We start from the raw sequence: 16,650 nt of genomic DNA on the forward strand, positions 1-16,650 counted from the left end.
GAGCCTTTTCAGTTCTTGGCACAGGAGAAGGAAATCTGTGGCTGAGGCAAAGAGCCTTGCCCATGTCCACCGAGCAGGCAGCAATGGAGTAAGGACTGGAAGTCAGGCTGCTGGTCCTTTACCTAAACACCACACTGCCTCCTGTAGCAGACACTCAAGTGTCATCCTGAATAGGCTTTCCTGTGCTTGCTCACATACAGCAAGAGACATTCACTGTATCTGAATTCGTGATGCTGCTTTGAATCGATACTTGGACAGGAATTAGCCTGTGCAAGGTTCCTGTTCTTCCTGCTGAGCCCGTGTCCCAGAGCCCCAGGGGTCCTGGTAGAAGGCTCTCCTTCAGCAGGCACGCTTCGTAATCTGCCAGGTGTTACAGGGCATGCTTCTGCTGCCAGGACCCCATAGCCTCTCTCTCTCCTTGTCAGAGATCTTTACATCCCATTTTCTCCTTGTTTTGCAGCAGCTCCTGTGTTCCCTCAAGGTTCCTGAAGCTTTCTCAGTCGATCGTTTTGGAGGGGGGCCAGGCTCTGCCCATTGCCCCTGACGTCCCCCTGGCTCAGGCTGTTCATGTGGCTCTAGCTGGGGTCCCGGTGGAGCCTGCACCTCAGCCTCCCACGGCGGTGGACCCTGCCGCAGAGCTCATCCTCCTGCAACCACTGCAGGTAGTGGCATGGGTGTGGGCTGGGCTGCTTTGCTGGTGCTGTGACACTGGACACCTGGGGCAGGGAGAAATTTTCCTTCTCTGTTGAGTAGCTTTAGCAATTAGCGATTTAGCAATTAGCATTTTCAGAATGTAATTTGGACTTTAAACTTGTCCCTGAACCTGTAATTCCCATGGACTTTCCTGTCTTAGCTTCATCCAACCCTGCTTGGTTCTCTGGGCTCCCAGGAAAAGCTTTGCAGGTGGCACTGTTAGTGGTGGGAGTGTGGAGACATGAGGGCTCGATTCACCAAAAGTCTCAAGACCTGACAGTCTGTAACCTGACAGCTGTGCAAGAAGAGCACAAATTTATGCAATAATAAAAAATATCCCAGCTGTGAGTGCAGGCATCAGATGTGGGGTTTTGTCTCTTTGTTCTGCTGTTCCGGGCCAGGCTGCTGTTGTGTTTAACAGCCGGATCCAGACCCTGGGACGCTACGCTTTCATCCTACACTACTACCAGCCCAACCATCCCACCTTCCCTGTGGAAGTGTTAATCAACGGTGGGCGCATCTGGCAAGGTAAGAAGAGCGGGGACCTGGGGGAAGCTGCTAGTAGGCAGAAGCCTTGGAAAGTTTTTGATGCCAGAGGATAACTGTGGGTTCGCTAAGGAGTGCAAAGATGAAGCGAGACTGACTTATCTCTTCCAAACTGGGAGGGTGTGATGGGGACTGCAAGGGAAATGTGGGACCAATAGGTTTGTTGTCTTTTCAGGTCAGACCAATGCTACTTTCTGCCCGCATGGCTACGGGTGCCGGAGCCTGGTAGTTTCCGAGGACCAGATTATCCTGGATGTTACCGATAATGATCTGACTGTGGTTGTTCGAGTGCCGGAGGGCAAGCAGCTGTGGCTGGTGAGCCTCTCTCCAGGAAGCTCCTGGGCCATGCTGGACCAGGCTCCAGCCACATGGCTCCAGCAGGGCTGGAGTTTGTTCTTGGGGATTTTTGTCACTGTGTGGCCACAGGAATGTTTCCCACCATTACTCCGTTTCTGAACTACCCTAGGAAGTTGCAATCTCCAACCTTAGTGGTGTAGAATTGAGGGCAGGATTCACAGAGACAGGGTCTGTATATGACAATTATCCTTCACTGTGTGGTTTTAATACCAAAGCAAGGCATATATGGAAGCTGTTGCTTTGCATACATAGCTTGTGATAATCCAGAATAAGCCTTATTTGTACCCCAGTAATATTTTTGCACCTGTATAGCATTATTTGTCCAGGCAGGTCTCATCATGGGAGCAGGTAGCCCTTGTTATGCTCAGGCAACAGGACTAGAAGATTGACCAAAATTTGGATAAATGGTTGAAAGACAGAATTGGAACCCAGGTGCCTTCATGTCTAGGAGTTTGAGATGACGGTGACTGCCTGCCTCTGTGCTGAAGCACAGCCAGTGCTGCCCTTTTGGGGTATTCTGCCTTTTTTCACTCCAGTGAATTTGGACCCCCTCTCACGTGGAGCATTAAAGTAGATGAACCCTGGTGGACAGACCTCAATGGAGAGGTGATCCCTGGTCTTTTCAGTACTCAGGCACTTTGTGTGCTATATTCTGTCCCAGCAAGGAATGAGCTGATGAGAAGTTAAAGGTGCATTTTGAGTGAGCTCATTTTGGACTGCATCTGTCTGGCTCAGCTAAGGAGCCTGGCTCACCCATCTTGTCCTTGCTTTGCAGGATTACATCCTTGTGGTGCCTGAGGACAGCTACAGCTCTCAGTACTTGCAGGAGGAACCCCTGGACAAGTCCTATGAATTCATCAGCAGCTGTGGCATCAACAGCTTCTACATTAAGTGAGACCCTTGGCTTTGGGTGGCTGCTTTGCTGTCTGCAGGCTGCACACTCCTCAGGGAGCAAAGACCCATTCCCTTCATGTGTGGTAGGGGAGGGACCTGGTTAAGGTTTTCCTTATCTAATGACCAAACCTGTGGGTATTTGTGGGTTCTCAGTGTCACGGGCTCTCCCTCCTGCTAATTCAGTACCCATTGCTGTAGGAGATCCTGTTGGATTTTGGGGTGGTAGGGAGGCTGTCGGGGTGTGCGTCAAGGTGATTCCTCCTGCATTCCCCTGCAGCCCCAGCACGTCATCAAGGTTCTGCCGCGACTCTGCCATCTCGCTCTCCCTCTTCTACAACAACGGGGCGCAGTCCTGCCGGTGCCACGAGGCAGGGGCGCGGGGCAGCCAGTGCGAGCCCTTTGGTGGGCAGTGTCCTTGCAAGTCCAACGTCATCGGGCGAGAGTGCTCCCGCTGTGCCACCGGCTACTGGGGCTTCCCCAACTGCAGGCGTGAGTTGTCCCGTCTCCTGCTCTGCTTTCCCAGCGCTTGCTGTTTTGCCTCTTACAGGGCTGAGGCTGATTTGGGAAATGGCTGCATTTTCCAGCCCTGTAATGGCTCCACTTGCATGAAAACAGCCCAGATGCCCTCAGAGCAGTTGAGCTCTGCATCCATTGCCTCGTGCTCTCCTTGGGCTGCCTGGGTCTTGCTCCCCCAAACACAGTCCCATTTCTGCCCCTTCCAGCCTGCAACTGCGGGACACGTCTCTGTGATGAAGTGACGGGGCAGTGCATCTGCCCCCCGCACACCCTGAAGCCAGAGTGTGTTGTCTGCGAGCCCCAGACCTTCGGCTGCCACCCCCTCATCGGCTGCGAGGACTGCAATTGTTCTCGGCCCGGCGTGCAGGAGCTGACGGAGCCGGGCTGCGACGTGGACAGTGGGCAGTGCAGGTGAGAGAGCCCTGTCCCGGTGCAGGGCATGTCTCGCAGCATCCCCAGTCCCTGCTGGAGTGATGGGACTCATCAGCAGGTTGCAGGGAGGAAACGTGCAGGATGGGGAAATCCTCGTCAGCGCTGTGTCCCTGCCAGTGTGGGGGAAGCTCTGAAAGCCTGGCTGCTCCCCGCACAGCAGCACAAGGCAGAGGTTTCTAATGCGGCTCTTGTATCCCATCCAGGTGCAAGCCCAATATCATAGGGCGACAGTGTGACCTCTGTGCCCCTGGCTTCTACCACTACCCCAACTGCCGGCGGTGTGACTGCCACCAGGCTGGCACCAAAGCGAGTGTGTGCGACCCCGTCACGGGGCAGTGTCACTGCAAGGTCAGTCCTTTGATGCCTTCACGCGGTGTGTTTCTGCTTGGCTCAACTCTCCTGCTCTGGCCATACAGCTGGTTCAGCCTAGGAGGGCTGTGGGTGTCTGGCATGCCGGGAGGGAGCAGGGCTTGAGAAGGAGAACGCCTGCGTGCTGAGCTGCAGCCAGCCTGCCCCATGTGGTGGTGGGTTCAGAGCACCCTGAAAGACTCCTTCCCGTCTTTCCTGGCCATGAAGGCCTACTTTGGGCTGTCACTGGGGAGACAGGCAGCCTGAGTCCAGCCCCGTGTCAGAGCCTGTTGTAGTAAAGCTGTCAGCCCTGTTGACGACTCCTGTTTCTGTGTGATGACAGAGTCACCTAAACTGCTGCTGAGCTACCTGCTCCAGCTCCTTTGCAGCGTTCACAAGTGCTTTCTCCAGGTGAATTTAATGTTTGATGGGTGGTGTGCAAGCAAAATCTGTTCAGGGACCGCTTAATCATCTTTCAGCATCACATCATTGTACTTTGATCCCTCATACGGCCGTGTCTGTCCTCCACTAAGATCTCGCGAGGAGCTGCTGACACTGTTGAGTTTGCTTGTCTTCCAGGAAAACGTGGAGGGCCCAAGGTGTGACCAGTGCCGTCTGGGGACATTTTCTTTGGATGCCAGCAACCCCAAGGGCTGCACCAAATGTTTCTGCTTTGGTGCGACCGATCGCTGCCGCGGTGCTGAGAAGCACCGAGCTGAGGTGAGAGGGGCCAGGGGCCACCAGAGCCTGCAGTTCAGTTTTGTTCCTGTCTGCCTGGCTCCCTGCTGCCCTCGGGTCTCTGTCCTGCATTAATCCTACCCCTCTGGAAGATACGCTGTGAGGAGGGTTACCTTTGTCTCCCTGTGCCCATCTCCCACTTCCAACCCCTTTTCCCGGTCTCTGGGGTCTCACAGGGTAGAAAGTCATGGCGTGGGGGGACTGGGCCATGGGGGAGGCAGGGGTGGTGCTCAGCTTTCCAGTGGCTTCATCAGGATGCATGTGAGGTTATGAGCCTGTTATCATCCTTTCTGCTGCTGTGGGACTCACTCTTCTGAAGCGTCAGCACCCGAATACGTTCTGTAGCTCCAGCAGATCATCTACGGTTGCTCTTCCCCCACAGTTCGTCGACATGAATGGGTGGCTCTTGCTGAGCAGCGACCGCCAGGAGGTGCCGACGACTCTGAGCCTGCGGGAGCAGCTCCTCCACGCTGATCTCAAGAACCTCCCGGATGCTTACCAGGAGCTCTACTGGGTTGCACCCAGCTCCTACCTCGGGGACCGGGTAAGAGTACAGTGGCAGCTGGACCAGCAGTCGTGTACGTCCCTGACCCCACCAACACGTGTGCCGGCAGCATGCCCACTGACATGCAAGCATTGCTCATGCTCTGGTTGAACATGGACAGCTCTGACCCAGCTCAGTGGTGTGGACTCACAGCACCACGTGCAATTTGGCTCTCCCTTAGGTGTCTTCCTACGGTGGGCACTTGCGCTATGAGCTTCACTCCGACCCACGGAGGGGTGATGTGTTCATTCCCATGGAGTCCCGCCCGGATGTGATCCTAAAGGTGCAGCCCGAGAAATTCCCTGGTGCCTCTTGCTAATGCCTGAGCAGGATCAGGTGGTGACTGACACCTTCCTTGCTTTTCCCAGGGAAATCAGATGAGCATCATGTTTCTGGAAGGCACCTACCCTTCCCCAGGGGAGGTACATGAAGGCCAGCTGCAGCTGGTAGAGGTGAGTTTGCACACACAAGTGTATACCAAGTTAAGTGCTCAGATGCTACTGAAAGGACAAGACTGGCACAGAGAAGGGACAGTTGCTTTGAGCTCAGTATTTTAGGTGCTGCCTATTGCAGTAGAACTGACGGTGAACATGCAGGGGCTCTTTTGCCTGTGCAAAGGGGAGATATCTCGGCAACAGGGAAATGAAGGCTGGGCTGTGGATGTTCAGGTGTCTGTGCTTCCTGCCAGTAATGACAGGTCTTCTCCCACTAGGGTAACTTCAGGCACACAGAGACACACAACCCTGTGTCTAGAGAAGAGCTCATGATGGTGCTGGCAAACCTGGAACAGCTGCAGATCCGGGCGCTCTTCTCCCAGCTCTCTTCCTCCGTGTCCCTGCGCCACGTGGTCCTGGAGATTGCAACAGATACAGCTACGGGCATTCGCGCCAGTAACGTGGAACTGTGCTTTTGCCCAGCTAACTACCAGGGGGACTCGTGCCAGGTAAGGGTGAAAGCAGAAGTGCTGCTGCTCCAGGCAGAGGGGAGTTAAACAGTCACATTTTTGGGTCTCGGCCACCCCTCGTGCTTGGTGTAGGTGGCAGCCGGGGGGTTTGGATGTTTGTGCAAAGCAGTGGTGCCAGAGTACCAGCTTCCAAGCCAGCCCCTGAGGGCTTCAGTTGAAATTACAGCTCAGGTTGTGCCGAAGGAAGGAACAACATCTCCCAGGCTCCCCTGCAGCAGCCCGTGCCCGGCTCCCCTCCCGCCACAACACAGTGCACCTGGGAGAGGTGCGTTAGCTGCATCTGCCCTCTTGGAAGAGGCTTGATGGAGAAATCATTCAGGTGGTGCAGACCAAAATTAAGCGCATGCAGTACCTTGGAATAGTCCTTCTGTCTGGCCAATTACCTCCTATTGACGAGGAGCAGGAAGGAGCTGCACTGAAAAAATCTTTGTTGTTGCTTTTAATCTCTTCTCCATCAGTACAACCCTGTGGGAATTCTGTCATGGAAACTATATTAGTCTGTTTGCTCTGCCTGAATGTATTGGGCTGTTTTTCAGATCTCTGTCTTTTTCTCTGTCCTCAGGAATGTGCTCCAGGTTACTACAGGGACACCAAGGGGCTCTTTCTGGGAAAATGCATCCCATGTCATTGCAACGGCCACTCAGATCAGTGCCTGCCGGGCTCTGGGATATGCCTTGTAAGTAAACAGTGAAGCAGCATGATATTTTGGAGTTATAAGATCTGTAGCATGTGATTAAAAAGCTCTTCACATACTAACTGAGCTGGCAGGACTGTGCCTGAATTGGAGCATTAGCTGCATGTGCCATTTCAGGGGTGGTCCCGCTTAGGGTCAGCTTAGGGTGAAAGACAGTTCTGGGAAAGAGGAAGGACTGAAGCATCCAGATATCTGGTGGGGAGTTCTTTGTGCAACCCACCGTTTCTTGCTGTCAGTGCTGAGCCCGCAGCCTGCCTTTTCCTTGCAGAACTGCCAGCACAATACGGAGGGAGACCACTGTGAGCGATGCAAGGATGGCTATGTGGGCAGCCACTCTGACGAAGAACCCCTACAGTGTGTTGGATGTCCGTGCCCTCTTTCAGTTGCCTCCAACAAGTAAGTACCCTTGGATGGGATTGTCTGTTTGGCCTCACTGTTTAACCACTGGGAACCATGCTGTGCCACACCAGGGCACTGGCTTGGCACTGGCGGGTGTCGCAATGCCAGCCTTGTCCATGGCCCCAAACCATGTCCGTGGCCTCTTACCCAAGGCCCCAGCAGCCCACACCAAGTGATTAGCTCTCCTGGCACCATGTCAGGGGTAACTGCACCTTCCTGTTCACCCCTTGTCGTTTCAGTTTTGCCGTTGGTTGTGTCCACAAGGGCTCCAACACCCAGTGCCTCTGCAAGCCCGGCTACGCTGGACCCAACTGCGAGCGGTAAGGGTGATGGCACCCATGTTTCTGAGGCCATACGCACCCAAGTCCCGTGCAGCCACTGCTGTGGCAGAAGTAAAGTTGTCCTAGTAGGGACTGCAAAGGAGACGGTTGGCTCTGCCCTCAATGTGCTTTGCTCTGGCAGGATTTCTTTCAATCCTTTTCAGCCTGCAAATGCCCTGTTGCTGTCTCCACTGTTGACATATTATGTTACCGTGGGTGTATTACTTAGCTGTGCTTTGCCTTGACTTGCAGTCTGTGATAAAGGCACCTTTCTGGGGTACTGTGAGGCAAAACACAAAGTGCTTTGAGATCCCTGAGGGTTGCAGCAGTGCAAGTGTTGGATGCTCGCACTATTATAATTGCACAAGACTCAAGCATGGTGCAGGCATGAGCTGTGGGGATCCCCCCCCAATGCCTGGCTCTGTTTTAACTTGCCATATTTCTCCAGGTGTGCCCCAGGATACTACGGCAATCCCTTGGTGATTGGCAGCTCGTGCCAGCCCTGCGACTGCAGCGGGAACACGGATCCCAACATGCTGTTCAGCAGCTGCGACTCCCTGACAGGCGCCTGCACGGGGTGCATGCACCACACGGCTGGCGCACGGTGCGAGGTCTGCACCCCTGGCTACTATGGGGATGCAGTGGTAGCCAAGAACTGCACACGTGAGTGGGGCAGGCAGCAAGCGCTGGGGATGGGGGAAGACAGACAGGCTGACCGTGGATGTGTTTAGCACCTTAGCCAGGCTGTGCGTTGCCCCGATGAGTCACGCGCTTGGTTGCACACGTTGCAGGCATCCTCCAAAGGTGATAATAAGAAAAAAACCAACTCCAAAAACCTGGCCTCCAGCATCATAACTCCATAACCCCGGAATGCGAGCCACCAAACCACACCCAGGCTGGAACAGTCTTGCCCTGAGCGGCTCCTGCAGCAGCGGTGCTGGCAGTCCCTCGGGAGCATGGGTTTGTGCAGCCCACTCCCAGCACTGCTCCTCTCCCTCTGAAGAACAGCAGCCAAATTGCAGCTCACAAAAGGGGGTCTGCCCTGGGCAGGTGTCATGGGAACAAGTTGTCAGCAGGAGCAAATCCAAGAGGAGAGAGGCTCTGCCTTTGCTCTGACTGTGATAGATAAGGGAGAATAGGATTCCCTGTCGGGAATAACATTTGTGAGTGACTGAGCAGTCTCCTTGGCATATAACTGGGCGTACTTTTCCCTTGCAGAGTGCAACTGTTCGCCTTGTGGGACAGAGTCGTGCCATCCACAAACCGGCCAGTGCTTCTGCAAGACTGGGGTGACAGGCCAGCACTGCGACCGCTGCGAGGTGAGGGCTGCCTGCACACTGCGATGGTGCCTGTTCTTAGCACGGGGACGAAGGCGGCCCCTGTGTGTCGTCCCAAGGCCTGTGAGCAGAGCAGTGCTGGCAGCCAGGTGGTTAAGACTGGATTTGCATGATCTGCCTATGCATGGTGAAAGCCTATTAAAGATCTGGCAGCAAGCGATGGAGGCAGCGTTCAGCTGCAGCCTGGGCAGTAATGTGGTACCCTGGAGGGTATAAACCCCATTTCCCTGCATGCATCCAGTATGGGCATTGCAGGGCAAGGGCAGGTTTGCAGGGCGGTGCTGGAATGTGTCTGGGCTTTTATTGCAGCTCCACATCTTTGCCACATTGATACGAGTTTTGTGGTGGTCAAAACACTCCTAGAAAGCAAGACTGGGGTCCCACATCGCCTCAGCCTGCACCAGAAGGGAGGCACGCGTACCTTCTTGCTGAACGGGGCACCCACTGCTCTGCTTTTCCCTAGGAGGGGTACTACGGCTTCGAGGGGTGCTCTGGCTGCCGGAGGTGTGACTGCGACGTCGGCGCTGTGGGGAGCAGCTGCCACGCACAGACGGGCCAGTGCAGCTGCCTGCCTGGCGTCAGCGGCTCACGCTGCCAGCAGTGTGCCCCGGGCTACTGGGGCTTCAGCGAGAGTGGCTGTACAAGTGAGTCCTGCTTCCTGGGTGCTGGGTCCCACACGTGGAGGAGTGGGACAAGGCGTTCTGTGTTAATTGAATTGTTAAAAGTGGAAAACAGCTGACTGCTATCTGAGTTCCTGTGCACCTTGCTAGGTTGCACAGGGAAACCCCCAGCAGTGGCATGTAGATAAGCAGGGATGCAATTTGCACAGTTGGAATAAAACCACCCCTTCCCCTCCCTCCGGGGTGGCAACAGCACAAAATGATGCCGCGGGCGTTTCCCTGTTGTTAAACTCGGCAGAGTGCGAGTGCAGAGGGGGCTCCTGCGACCCGCGCACTGGGGAGTGCACCTGCTCCAACGGGCTGACAGGAAAGCAGTGTGACGTCTGCGTGCACGAGTACGAGATCCCTGTGGCAAACGGTCCAGACAGCATGAGGTGTGAAGGTCTGTATCCTCGAGTCCTGGGGAAAGAGGGGAGGGAAGCCTCGGGAAAGGGCCCTGTGCTGACCGCTCCGTTCCCCTGGCAGTGTGCGACAGCTGCGTCCTGCTTCTGCTGGAGGATCTGCAGAGCATCGAGATGTCCTTCCCCTCCATTCGCAGCCAGCTGGTCAACCTCAACGCCAGTTCCATTGCCTGGGCTCGCCTCCACGGTCTCAACAGCACTATGGCGACTATTGCTGTACGTGGAAGGTTTAACATCACTTTCTGCCCATGTTTCCTGACCCGTTGGCCTGATTTCGGCTCTTTTTTTCCAGAATCAGCTGCGTGAGTACCAGAGAGCCTTGAGCAAGGTCAGGCAAAGGGCTGACGAGCTGGAGGATGAGAACGTGGACCTTACACAGGACCTAAACGCACTGCAGCACAAAGTAGGGTATTTCTCCATCTTCCTTTGCCAGAGCACGAATCCCTCCTTTTACCTAAAATGAGGGCTTTGAAGGCTGTGAGGAGCCTAGTTCAGGCAGGATGGATCTCCTGCCCAGCCATCACTAGGCTTGGGGGTTGGGGTCTCTTACGTTAGATGCTCAGGCTAGATTACCTGCATTCCTCCCTTGGAGGGCTGTTAAACATCTTGTGATATCCATGAGTGTTTCTTAATTTATTACTTGCTTTTGAGGTGGCTCCAACTTTAACCAGTAAAAATAAATTCGATAAAATGTAATTTATAGAAAAAGCATACGAGGCAGGAATGTAAACGTCCAGGTCCATCCTGGATGTATGTGGCAAGGAGAGCCTGGGCCCTGTCAGCAAATGAGTTGACCCTTTTTATTGTAGTAGTCCTTGGAGGCCTCAGTACAGCAACACCTTTTGCAAGATGCAATCTATATACAGTCTAAAAACCACCAGTTGTGTCTTCAGAGAACTTACAAACTGAGCAAGATTTTGATTTGATTTATAAACTGCCTGCTCCTAATCTAAGGGAGAGGGAAAAGTCTCTATTTGATGATGTATGTCTCTGGGCAGCTGCATGGACAAACTGCCTCTGTGTATACATACATCTATGCACGTCTACGCTCTGAACGGCCAAACTGCAGCCCTCCATCTCTTCTTGTGTCCTGGTCACGACCCAGGTGGGCCTGGCTCCAGGCTGCAGGGCTTTTCCTGTGTTAAGAGCGCAGGACAGTGCTGTCCTCTGTGGTCTTGGGACTGTTTCAGGATCCAGAGCCTGTTGCATTTGAGCTGCATTTATTGCTTGTGCTTCTCTGAAGGTGCTGAATAAGACCATCACTAAATGCATCGTAGGGGAGGGCAGCCTGTTGCACAGGGCAGTCTGTTGGAGGAGACATGGTTCAAGGACCTCAAAAACTGCACATTCCTAAGCCTTATGTGCCTTTTGGGAACATCTTTCCTGCTGACAGACCACATAAAACATGATTTCATACTTCAGCTAAGCCAGTGTTTTTTGTTGTAGATGAGAATGACTCACAGAGAAGCAAACAGGATTGAGCAGCACACAAGAGAGACTTACCAGAGGGGGGAGCAGCTCCTGCTAAATATCCAAAGCGTTCAGAAAGGCATTGCAGGTACGTAAAGAAAGGTCTCTGCTTTGTGGGTTTTTCCTGCTGGGAATGCCACGCTCTTGCTTTCAAACAGCACTGAGCACTGCATCACTTAGAAAGAGCTGTGGAGAAAACAAGGGGAAATACAAATTAAATGGAGATCCCTGCAGAATTCTGGCTGTTCAGGTAGACCAGGTTTATTGTGAGTCCCAGCTGCTTGGCTAAACACAGTCTTTGGAAAAAATACATTAAACTTGCGCAAATGTTATTAAAATGCATAAAACCGGGGCAATCTGTACTACTGCTTCAGGAGAGATTTAGCAAAACAGGGAGTGACTGGATCTGGGAGAGGAAGTAAAGCCACAAAAAGATGCTTGGGATGTAGCGTGCGTTACTGTAACGACTAAGGAGACAGAGTGGGGCAACACCTCTGAGTGATCTCGAGCAATTTGGGTGCCTGAGTACTGCATGAAAGCTGGCTGCAGTTTGTTGAGGATGGTGTAAGAGAGGAAGGATCTCAGGAGATTATGAAGGACCTGGGTTGGTCAGTGCTAACGGGGGATCTGGATTTCTCTGCAGACTTGGTGCAGCAGATGGCCAGGTTTGGGGCAGCAAATACCAGTACCGCCTCCACTGAGGAGTTTCGGCAGAAGATGGCCGAGGTGGAAAGAATGCTGAGGGAGATGAAGGAGCGGAGTCTGGGCAGCCAGGAGGAGCTGGCAAGGCACGAGTATGAGGAGGCTCAGAAGTGTAAGTCTGGCTCAGTGGCATGGGACAGGGCTGCACAGATACTGCTGGGTTTAGCCATTCCTCGAAGCCTGGCTTGGAGCCCATGTGAACACTACACATCATGGTCACGTTTGAAGAGTGCTGTTAATAAAACAGGCACCCCCAACAAGTTTTACAGTAATTTTAGGGTCCCCTGTGACACTCCATTTATGGTTCCTTTTCCCTTAAGGTGAATTTTAGAGCAGGTTGTACTAGCTGGGTAGTTCTGTTTGATGACCGAAAATGACAACCCTTAGAATCAGGAGTTACCGTTATTATGTATGCATCGCATGTGGATGTAAATAAGTCACCCCACGTTTCTTCACATTTGCTGTCCCAGGAAAGGGGTCCAGAGTAACAACCAGCAGCCCACCGCCCTCAGCAGCTCTGCCATCCTGAGAGCATCCCTTGCAGGAGCAAGGGCTTGGATTGTGCTCCCACACAGAGCCCCACTACATAACCAGGCTCGCTGGCACTGCGGGAAGCAAGCGCTGCTGATTAACAGGCAGTGGCAAAACATAGTTCAGCAGCTGAAAGCTGGAATTGTAAACTGGCCCTTGCTAGAAATAAGTATTTTTCACAGTGGGAGTAATCAAGCACTAGAACAGGTGGGGTTTCTCCATCATCTGGAGCTTTTCAGGCATGGCTGGGTGTCTTTCTGAAAGAGATCCCATCCCCCCACCAGCACTGGGGATTTGGAGACAATTTTGGATGAGATCCTGTGCTATCCAGGCTGAAAGAGGGAGGGAGGGAAGATAGGTCACTTCTGGCCTTGATACCTGCCAAGTGAGACCAGAACCAGGCTTTTCCACAGCCAAGCACAGAAAGAGCTCTTTAACACAGGGGGATGAATTAGCAACAGTTCTTATCTCCTCCATCCTCAGTGCTGCATCGGGTGAAGAGTGAGCTGCACACGCGCTGGGAGTCCAACCAGGACCTGGTGAACAGCATCCGGGACCGGCTGGCACAGCACAGCTCCCAGCTGATGGATCTCCGCGACGCCCTCAACGAGGCTGTGAACAAAACCAGGCAGACGGAGGACTTGAACAGCCTGAACCGCAACAACCTGGAGGAGAGTCAGGTAGACCTTCACCAGGTGGTCCCGTACTGCCATGCAGTGCGGGGGGGCTACCCCGGCCCTGCCAGTGCCTAACACCACGTCTGTGTGTCTAGCAAAAGAGCCGTGAACTCCAAAAGCAGTATGCGCTGGTGCAGGAGACCCTGAGGATGGCCAGGGAGTCCCTGGCCCAGGTCTCTGACTTCCTGCAGAAGATGGAGAGTGCAAAGGAGGTAAGTGATGGAGGTACTTTGGCATGGCCAGAGTGTGAGGGGGTGGCAGCCCTCAGGAGTGATGTGTGTCCTTGCAGGCGTATGAGAAGCTGGCAGCCCTGCTGGATGGGGCGAAGCTGCCCCTGACTGAGCGGGTCAAGAAGTTCTCCCCAGCCAGCAGCAAGATCCCCATCGTGGAGCAGGCGGAGGAGCATGCCCAGCTCCTGGATGAGCTCGCAAGGAACCTGTCCAGGTGAGGCACCGGTGCTGACACTCAGTAGTCAGGCCATCTCCTACCAGAGTTGAGGATGGGCAACTGCAGCCCCACGCCATGGCAGGGGAGCAGCAGGGTGCCATCTCTAAAGCTTTATCCTAGAGAACGTGTTGTGATGAGGAACCCAAAGGGGTTTATCTGTGGGGCATGGGCAAGAGCCCAGCCTGAGTGGTCTCTGTGGACTTGATGGCTTCATCTTCCAACACAGCATTATCCAGGGCACAAACCAGGATGGCTTTATCCAGCGGGCGATCGATGCCTCTAACGCCTATGCCAGCATCATTGAAGCTGTGAAAAAAGCCGAGCGAGCAGCCCACGATGCTGATGAGGCAGCCAGCAAGGCTTTGATGGTACGTGCTGTGGGGAACCCCGTGAAGATGAGCAAAAGCCAAACTCCCTCGATGGTCCTCCAGCTTTTCACACCCACATGTAGGGCTCTTCTGCCCCTTCCCTCTGAGACTTGAGCACTTTGTTCTGTGCCAGAGAGCAGAGCCTCTGCCACAGCTGGGGCCAGACTCTGGGGTTTGGGTCTCCCCATCACGCCCTAGCACCGCACCTCACTGCAGTTGTCTGAACGAGCATTCTTGTGTGCAGTCAGGGCTGGAGGCTGGAATTCCTCTTCAGACTCCCAGGCAGTGCATGTTTGTTTTACAGAATGTCATATCAGAAAATCTCGGGGCCATCTCTAAAGAGCTGAAGAGGAACAGCAGCAACCTGGAGGAGGCTGTGAGGAGAGAGCAGAGAAAACTCAGTGGGGGTGAGAGAGGCTCCTTGCAGGGTGTGATGTCCTTCAGGCTGGACAGAGATCCAACACAGCATATGCATTTCTTTAATTGCAGCTATTAAAGGCACTCTGCAGACAGCAAAGGACAAGCTGGCTGACCTCCGTGTGAAGAAGGAGCAGCTCCTGAGCCAGCTCCAGTCTGTGCAGGACATGCTGGGCAGGGACCAAGGTTTGTCCTGGCGTAGCTAGACCAGGCTGTGACCGAAGGGTGCTTCCTCCCCGCTCCTGGCCATCCCAGAGATTTTTCTCCTTTCTTTCCAGAGGACACAAAAGAGATGATCCAGAATGCTAAAGCGGCAGCTGCTGAGGCCAACGAAACAGCTGCGAGAGTGGAAGATACCCTGAGCACCATGAAGAAGAATCTGGATGAGTGGAAAGACCAGTATGGAGACCTTCGAAATGAAGACCTGAACCAGGCAGTCCAGGATGCCAGGAAATCTGGTGAGTGCTGAGCCTCCTGGGTTGCCAGGGCTGAGTCTGGCATGAGCAAGTGCATGGACAGATGTCCCCAGAGAGCTCTGTGCTTTTGGAAGCTGTGCTTTGCAACTCCAGCTCAAGAGCAGAGGGAGGTAGTAGCCAATACTGGGTGCTTTAAGTCCTGTCCCTTTATTTTTTTTTTCTCTCCCTGCAGTGTCTATATCACCTATGCCTTTACTGCAGGAGATTGCATGCACTAAAGCATTTTCACAACCCCCCATCAAGGCTGCTGGACTTAAGGGATCATTCTGTGACTCTGCTCCCAGCTGCCGCTGCTTTGACTTGCATGTCTCAAAACTGCCTGAGCTTTACATCTCCTTTCCTCACTAACCTTCAAAACCCCTGGCTCCTCTCCAACCCCAGTGTCCAGCCTGGAAAGCACCATCCCGCTGCTGCTGGGGAAGTTGAGCAGCCTGGAGAACAGGAGGAACAAGAACGCCACCGTGTCGGAGAACATTGTGCGGATCCGGCAGCTCATCACACAGGCGAGGAACGCTGCCAGCAAGGTAGGCTCGTGGGAGGGTGGGGACTGTGCACGGAGTGCCAGGGGCTTGAGGTGAATGAGGGCTTACCTGAGGGTAGTATGCAAATGGAAGGGGTATTTAGAAGAGCTCTGGGGCCACCAGGCAGGGTCCCTTTCTCATGGGAAGACTCCAGAAAATGCTTTGACTTGGTAGAGCTGGCAGTGACAAGAGAGGCAGCAGCAGAGGTTTCAGTGCCATGGGTTTGGATTTCTCTCCCTCCAGGTGAAAGTCCCCATGAAGTTCAACGGCAGCTCGGGCGTGCAGGTCCGGATGCCCAGCAACCTGCAGGATTTGGCAGCCTATACATCCCTCAAATTCTACATCCAAAACCCTGAGCCCAGGAGCCGGCAGCGACGGCAGGACGGGACAGAGGAGGGGCGGTTCGTGTTGTACCTGGGCAGCTGGGAGGTGAGACAGGGCTGTGCGGGCAGGAGGAGGGCAGCGGGAGCCCGTGTTGGTAGCATCAGTGGGGGATCACGCCTGGATGTTGGCTCCTCTCCCTTCGCCTGCTCCTCGAGTGTCTTTGTGGGGAACACGAACAGGCCCTGGGTGCAGCCGTCAGCCTGGCTGGAGGTGGATGGGGAGAGCAGTGTGAATAGGGGTGCTTGGCCAGTGCAGCCCTGGGAGCATAGAGGGAGCATCGCTTGGCGCTCCTGCCTGTCCTGAATGCCAACGTGTGGCCCTGTCTCTCCCTGCATTCAGGCCGCTGGAGACTACATGGGCATCGTGCTTAAGGACCACAAAGTGCAGTGGATCTACAAACTGGGTGATGAGGAGCCAGCCTCCCTAACCGTCGACGAGGATATTGGAGAGCAGTTTGCCACCATCAGCATCAACAGGTAGGAGACTGATGGGTCACATCCTGAGGAAGTTCAGCGGGAGACACTCCCTGCAGTGGATGTGGGCAGTGCTATGTCCAAGCCCAGATGTGCCCTGAGCTTGCAAAGGTTGTGTGGACTCCATCATCCAGTCATCCCTAAATGATCAACACTGATACCTCAACAAAACTAGCAGGGAGATGGTGTCTTACCAGGTCATGAAGGGTCTGGGGGCTCCTGCAGGAGAGGAAAGATGAAGCTCATCATGGAGGGTCCGTTCAGCCTTGTGGCAGTGCTGATAACATGTGTGCTGACTCCTTTCAACACGCTGCTGCTGTG

At 54.1% G+C, this 16,650-nt stretch overlaps 1 protein-coding gene across 3 annotated transcripts in view; it reads left to right on the plus strand.

The window, feature by feature from the left end:
• LAMA5 (laminin subunit alpha 5) overlaps window positions 1–16,650 on the plus strand; it is a 96,688-nt gene that overhangs the window by 72,058 nt on the left and 7,980 nt on the right. For 2 of the 3 annotated variants that reach the window (XM_072878768.1, XM_072878770.1), the window contains exons 30-62: window positions 461–662; window positions 1,095–1,221; window positions 1,415–1,554; window positions 2,372–2,487; window positions 2,768–2,979; window positions 3,213–3,417; window positions 3,642–3,786; window positions 4,366–4,506; window positions 4,907–5,068; window positions 5,250–5,351; window positions 5,437–5,520; window positions 5,781–6,011; window positions 6,595–6,708; window positions 6,995–7,122; window positions 7,365–7,445; window positions 7,894–8,108; window positions 8,664–8,764; window positions 9,246–9,426; window positions 9,701–9,844; window positions 9,928–10,079; window positions 10,156–10,266; window positions 11,310–11,421; window positions 11,977–12,147; window positions 13,050–13,246; window positions 13,339–13,455; window positions 13,533–13,687; window positions 13,917–14,058; window positions 14,363–14,465; window positions 14,548–14,661; window positions 14,754–14,933; window positions 15,333–15,475; window positions 15,716–15,901; window positions 16,196–16,332. In XM_072878768.1, the coding sequence (XP_072734869.1) occupies window positions 461–662; window positions 1,095–1,221; window positions 1,415–1,554; window positions 2,372–2,487; window positions 2,768–2,979; window positions 3,213–3,417; window positions 3,642–3,786; window positions 4,366–4,506; window positions 4,907–5,068; window positions 5,250–5,351; window positions 5,437–5,520; window positions 5,781–6,011; window positions 6,595–6,708; window positions 6,995–7,122; window positions 7,365–7,445; window positions 7,894–8,108; window positions 8,664–8,764; window positions 9,246–9,426; window positions 9,701–9,844; window positions 9,928–10,079; window positions 10,156–10,266; window positions 11,310–11,421; window positions 11,977–12,147; window positions 13,050–13,246; window positions 13,339–13,455; window positions 13,533–13,687; window positions 13,917–14,058; window positions 14,363–14,465; window positions 14,548–14,661; window positions 14,754–14,933; window positions 15,333–15,475; window positions 15,716–15,901; window positions 16,196–16,332 (4,851 nt within the window). The remainder of the gene's footprint in view (window positions 1–460; window positions 663–1,094; window positions 1,222–1,414; window positions 1,555–2,371; window positions 2,488–2,767; window positions 2,980–3,212; window positions 3,418–3,641; window positions 3,787–4,365; window positions 4,507–4,906; window positions 5,069–5,249; window positions 5,352–5,436; window positions 5,521–5,780; window positions 6,012–6,594; window positions 6,709–6,994; window positions 7,123–7,364; window positions 7,446–7,893; window positions 8,109–8,663; window positions 8,765–9,245; window positions 9,427–9,700; window positions 9,845–9,927; window positions 10,080–10,155; window positions 10,267–11,309; window positions 11,422–11,976; window positions 12,148–13,049; window positions 13,247–13,338; window positions 13,456–13,532; window positions 13,688–13,916; window positions 14,059–14,362; window positions 14,466–14,547; window positions 14,662–14,753; window positions 14,934–15,332; window positions 15,476–15,715; window positions 15,902–16,195; window positions 16,333–16,650) is intronic. The other variant, XM_072878769.1, reaches the window with a different exon arrangement.

Source organism: Ciconia boyciana, chromosome 14 (genome assembly GCF_034638445.1).
Source record: "Ciconia boyciana chromosome 14, ASM3463844v1, whole genome shotgun sequence".
Taxonomy (NCBI): domain Eukaryota; kingdom Metazoa; phylum Chordata; class Aves; order Ciconiiformes; family Ciconiidae; genus Ciconia; species Ciconia boyciana.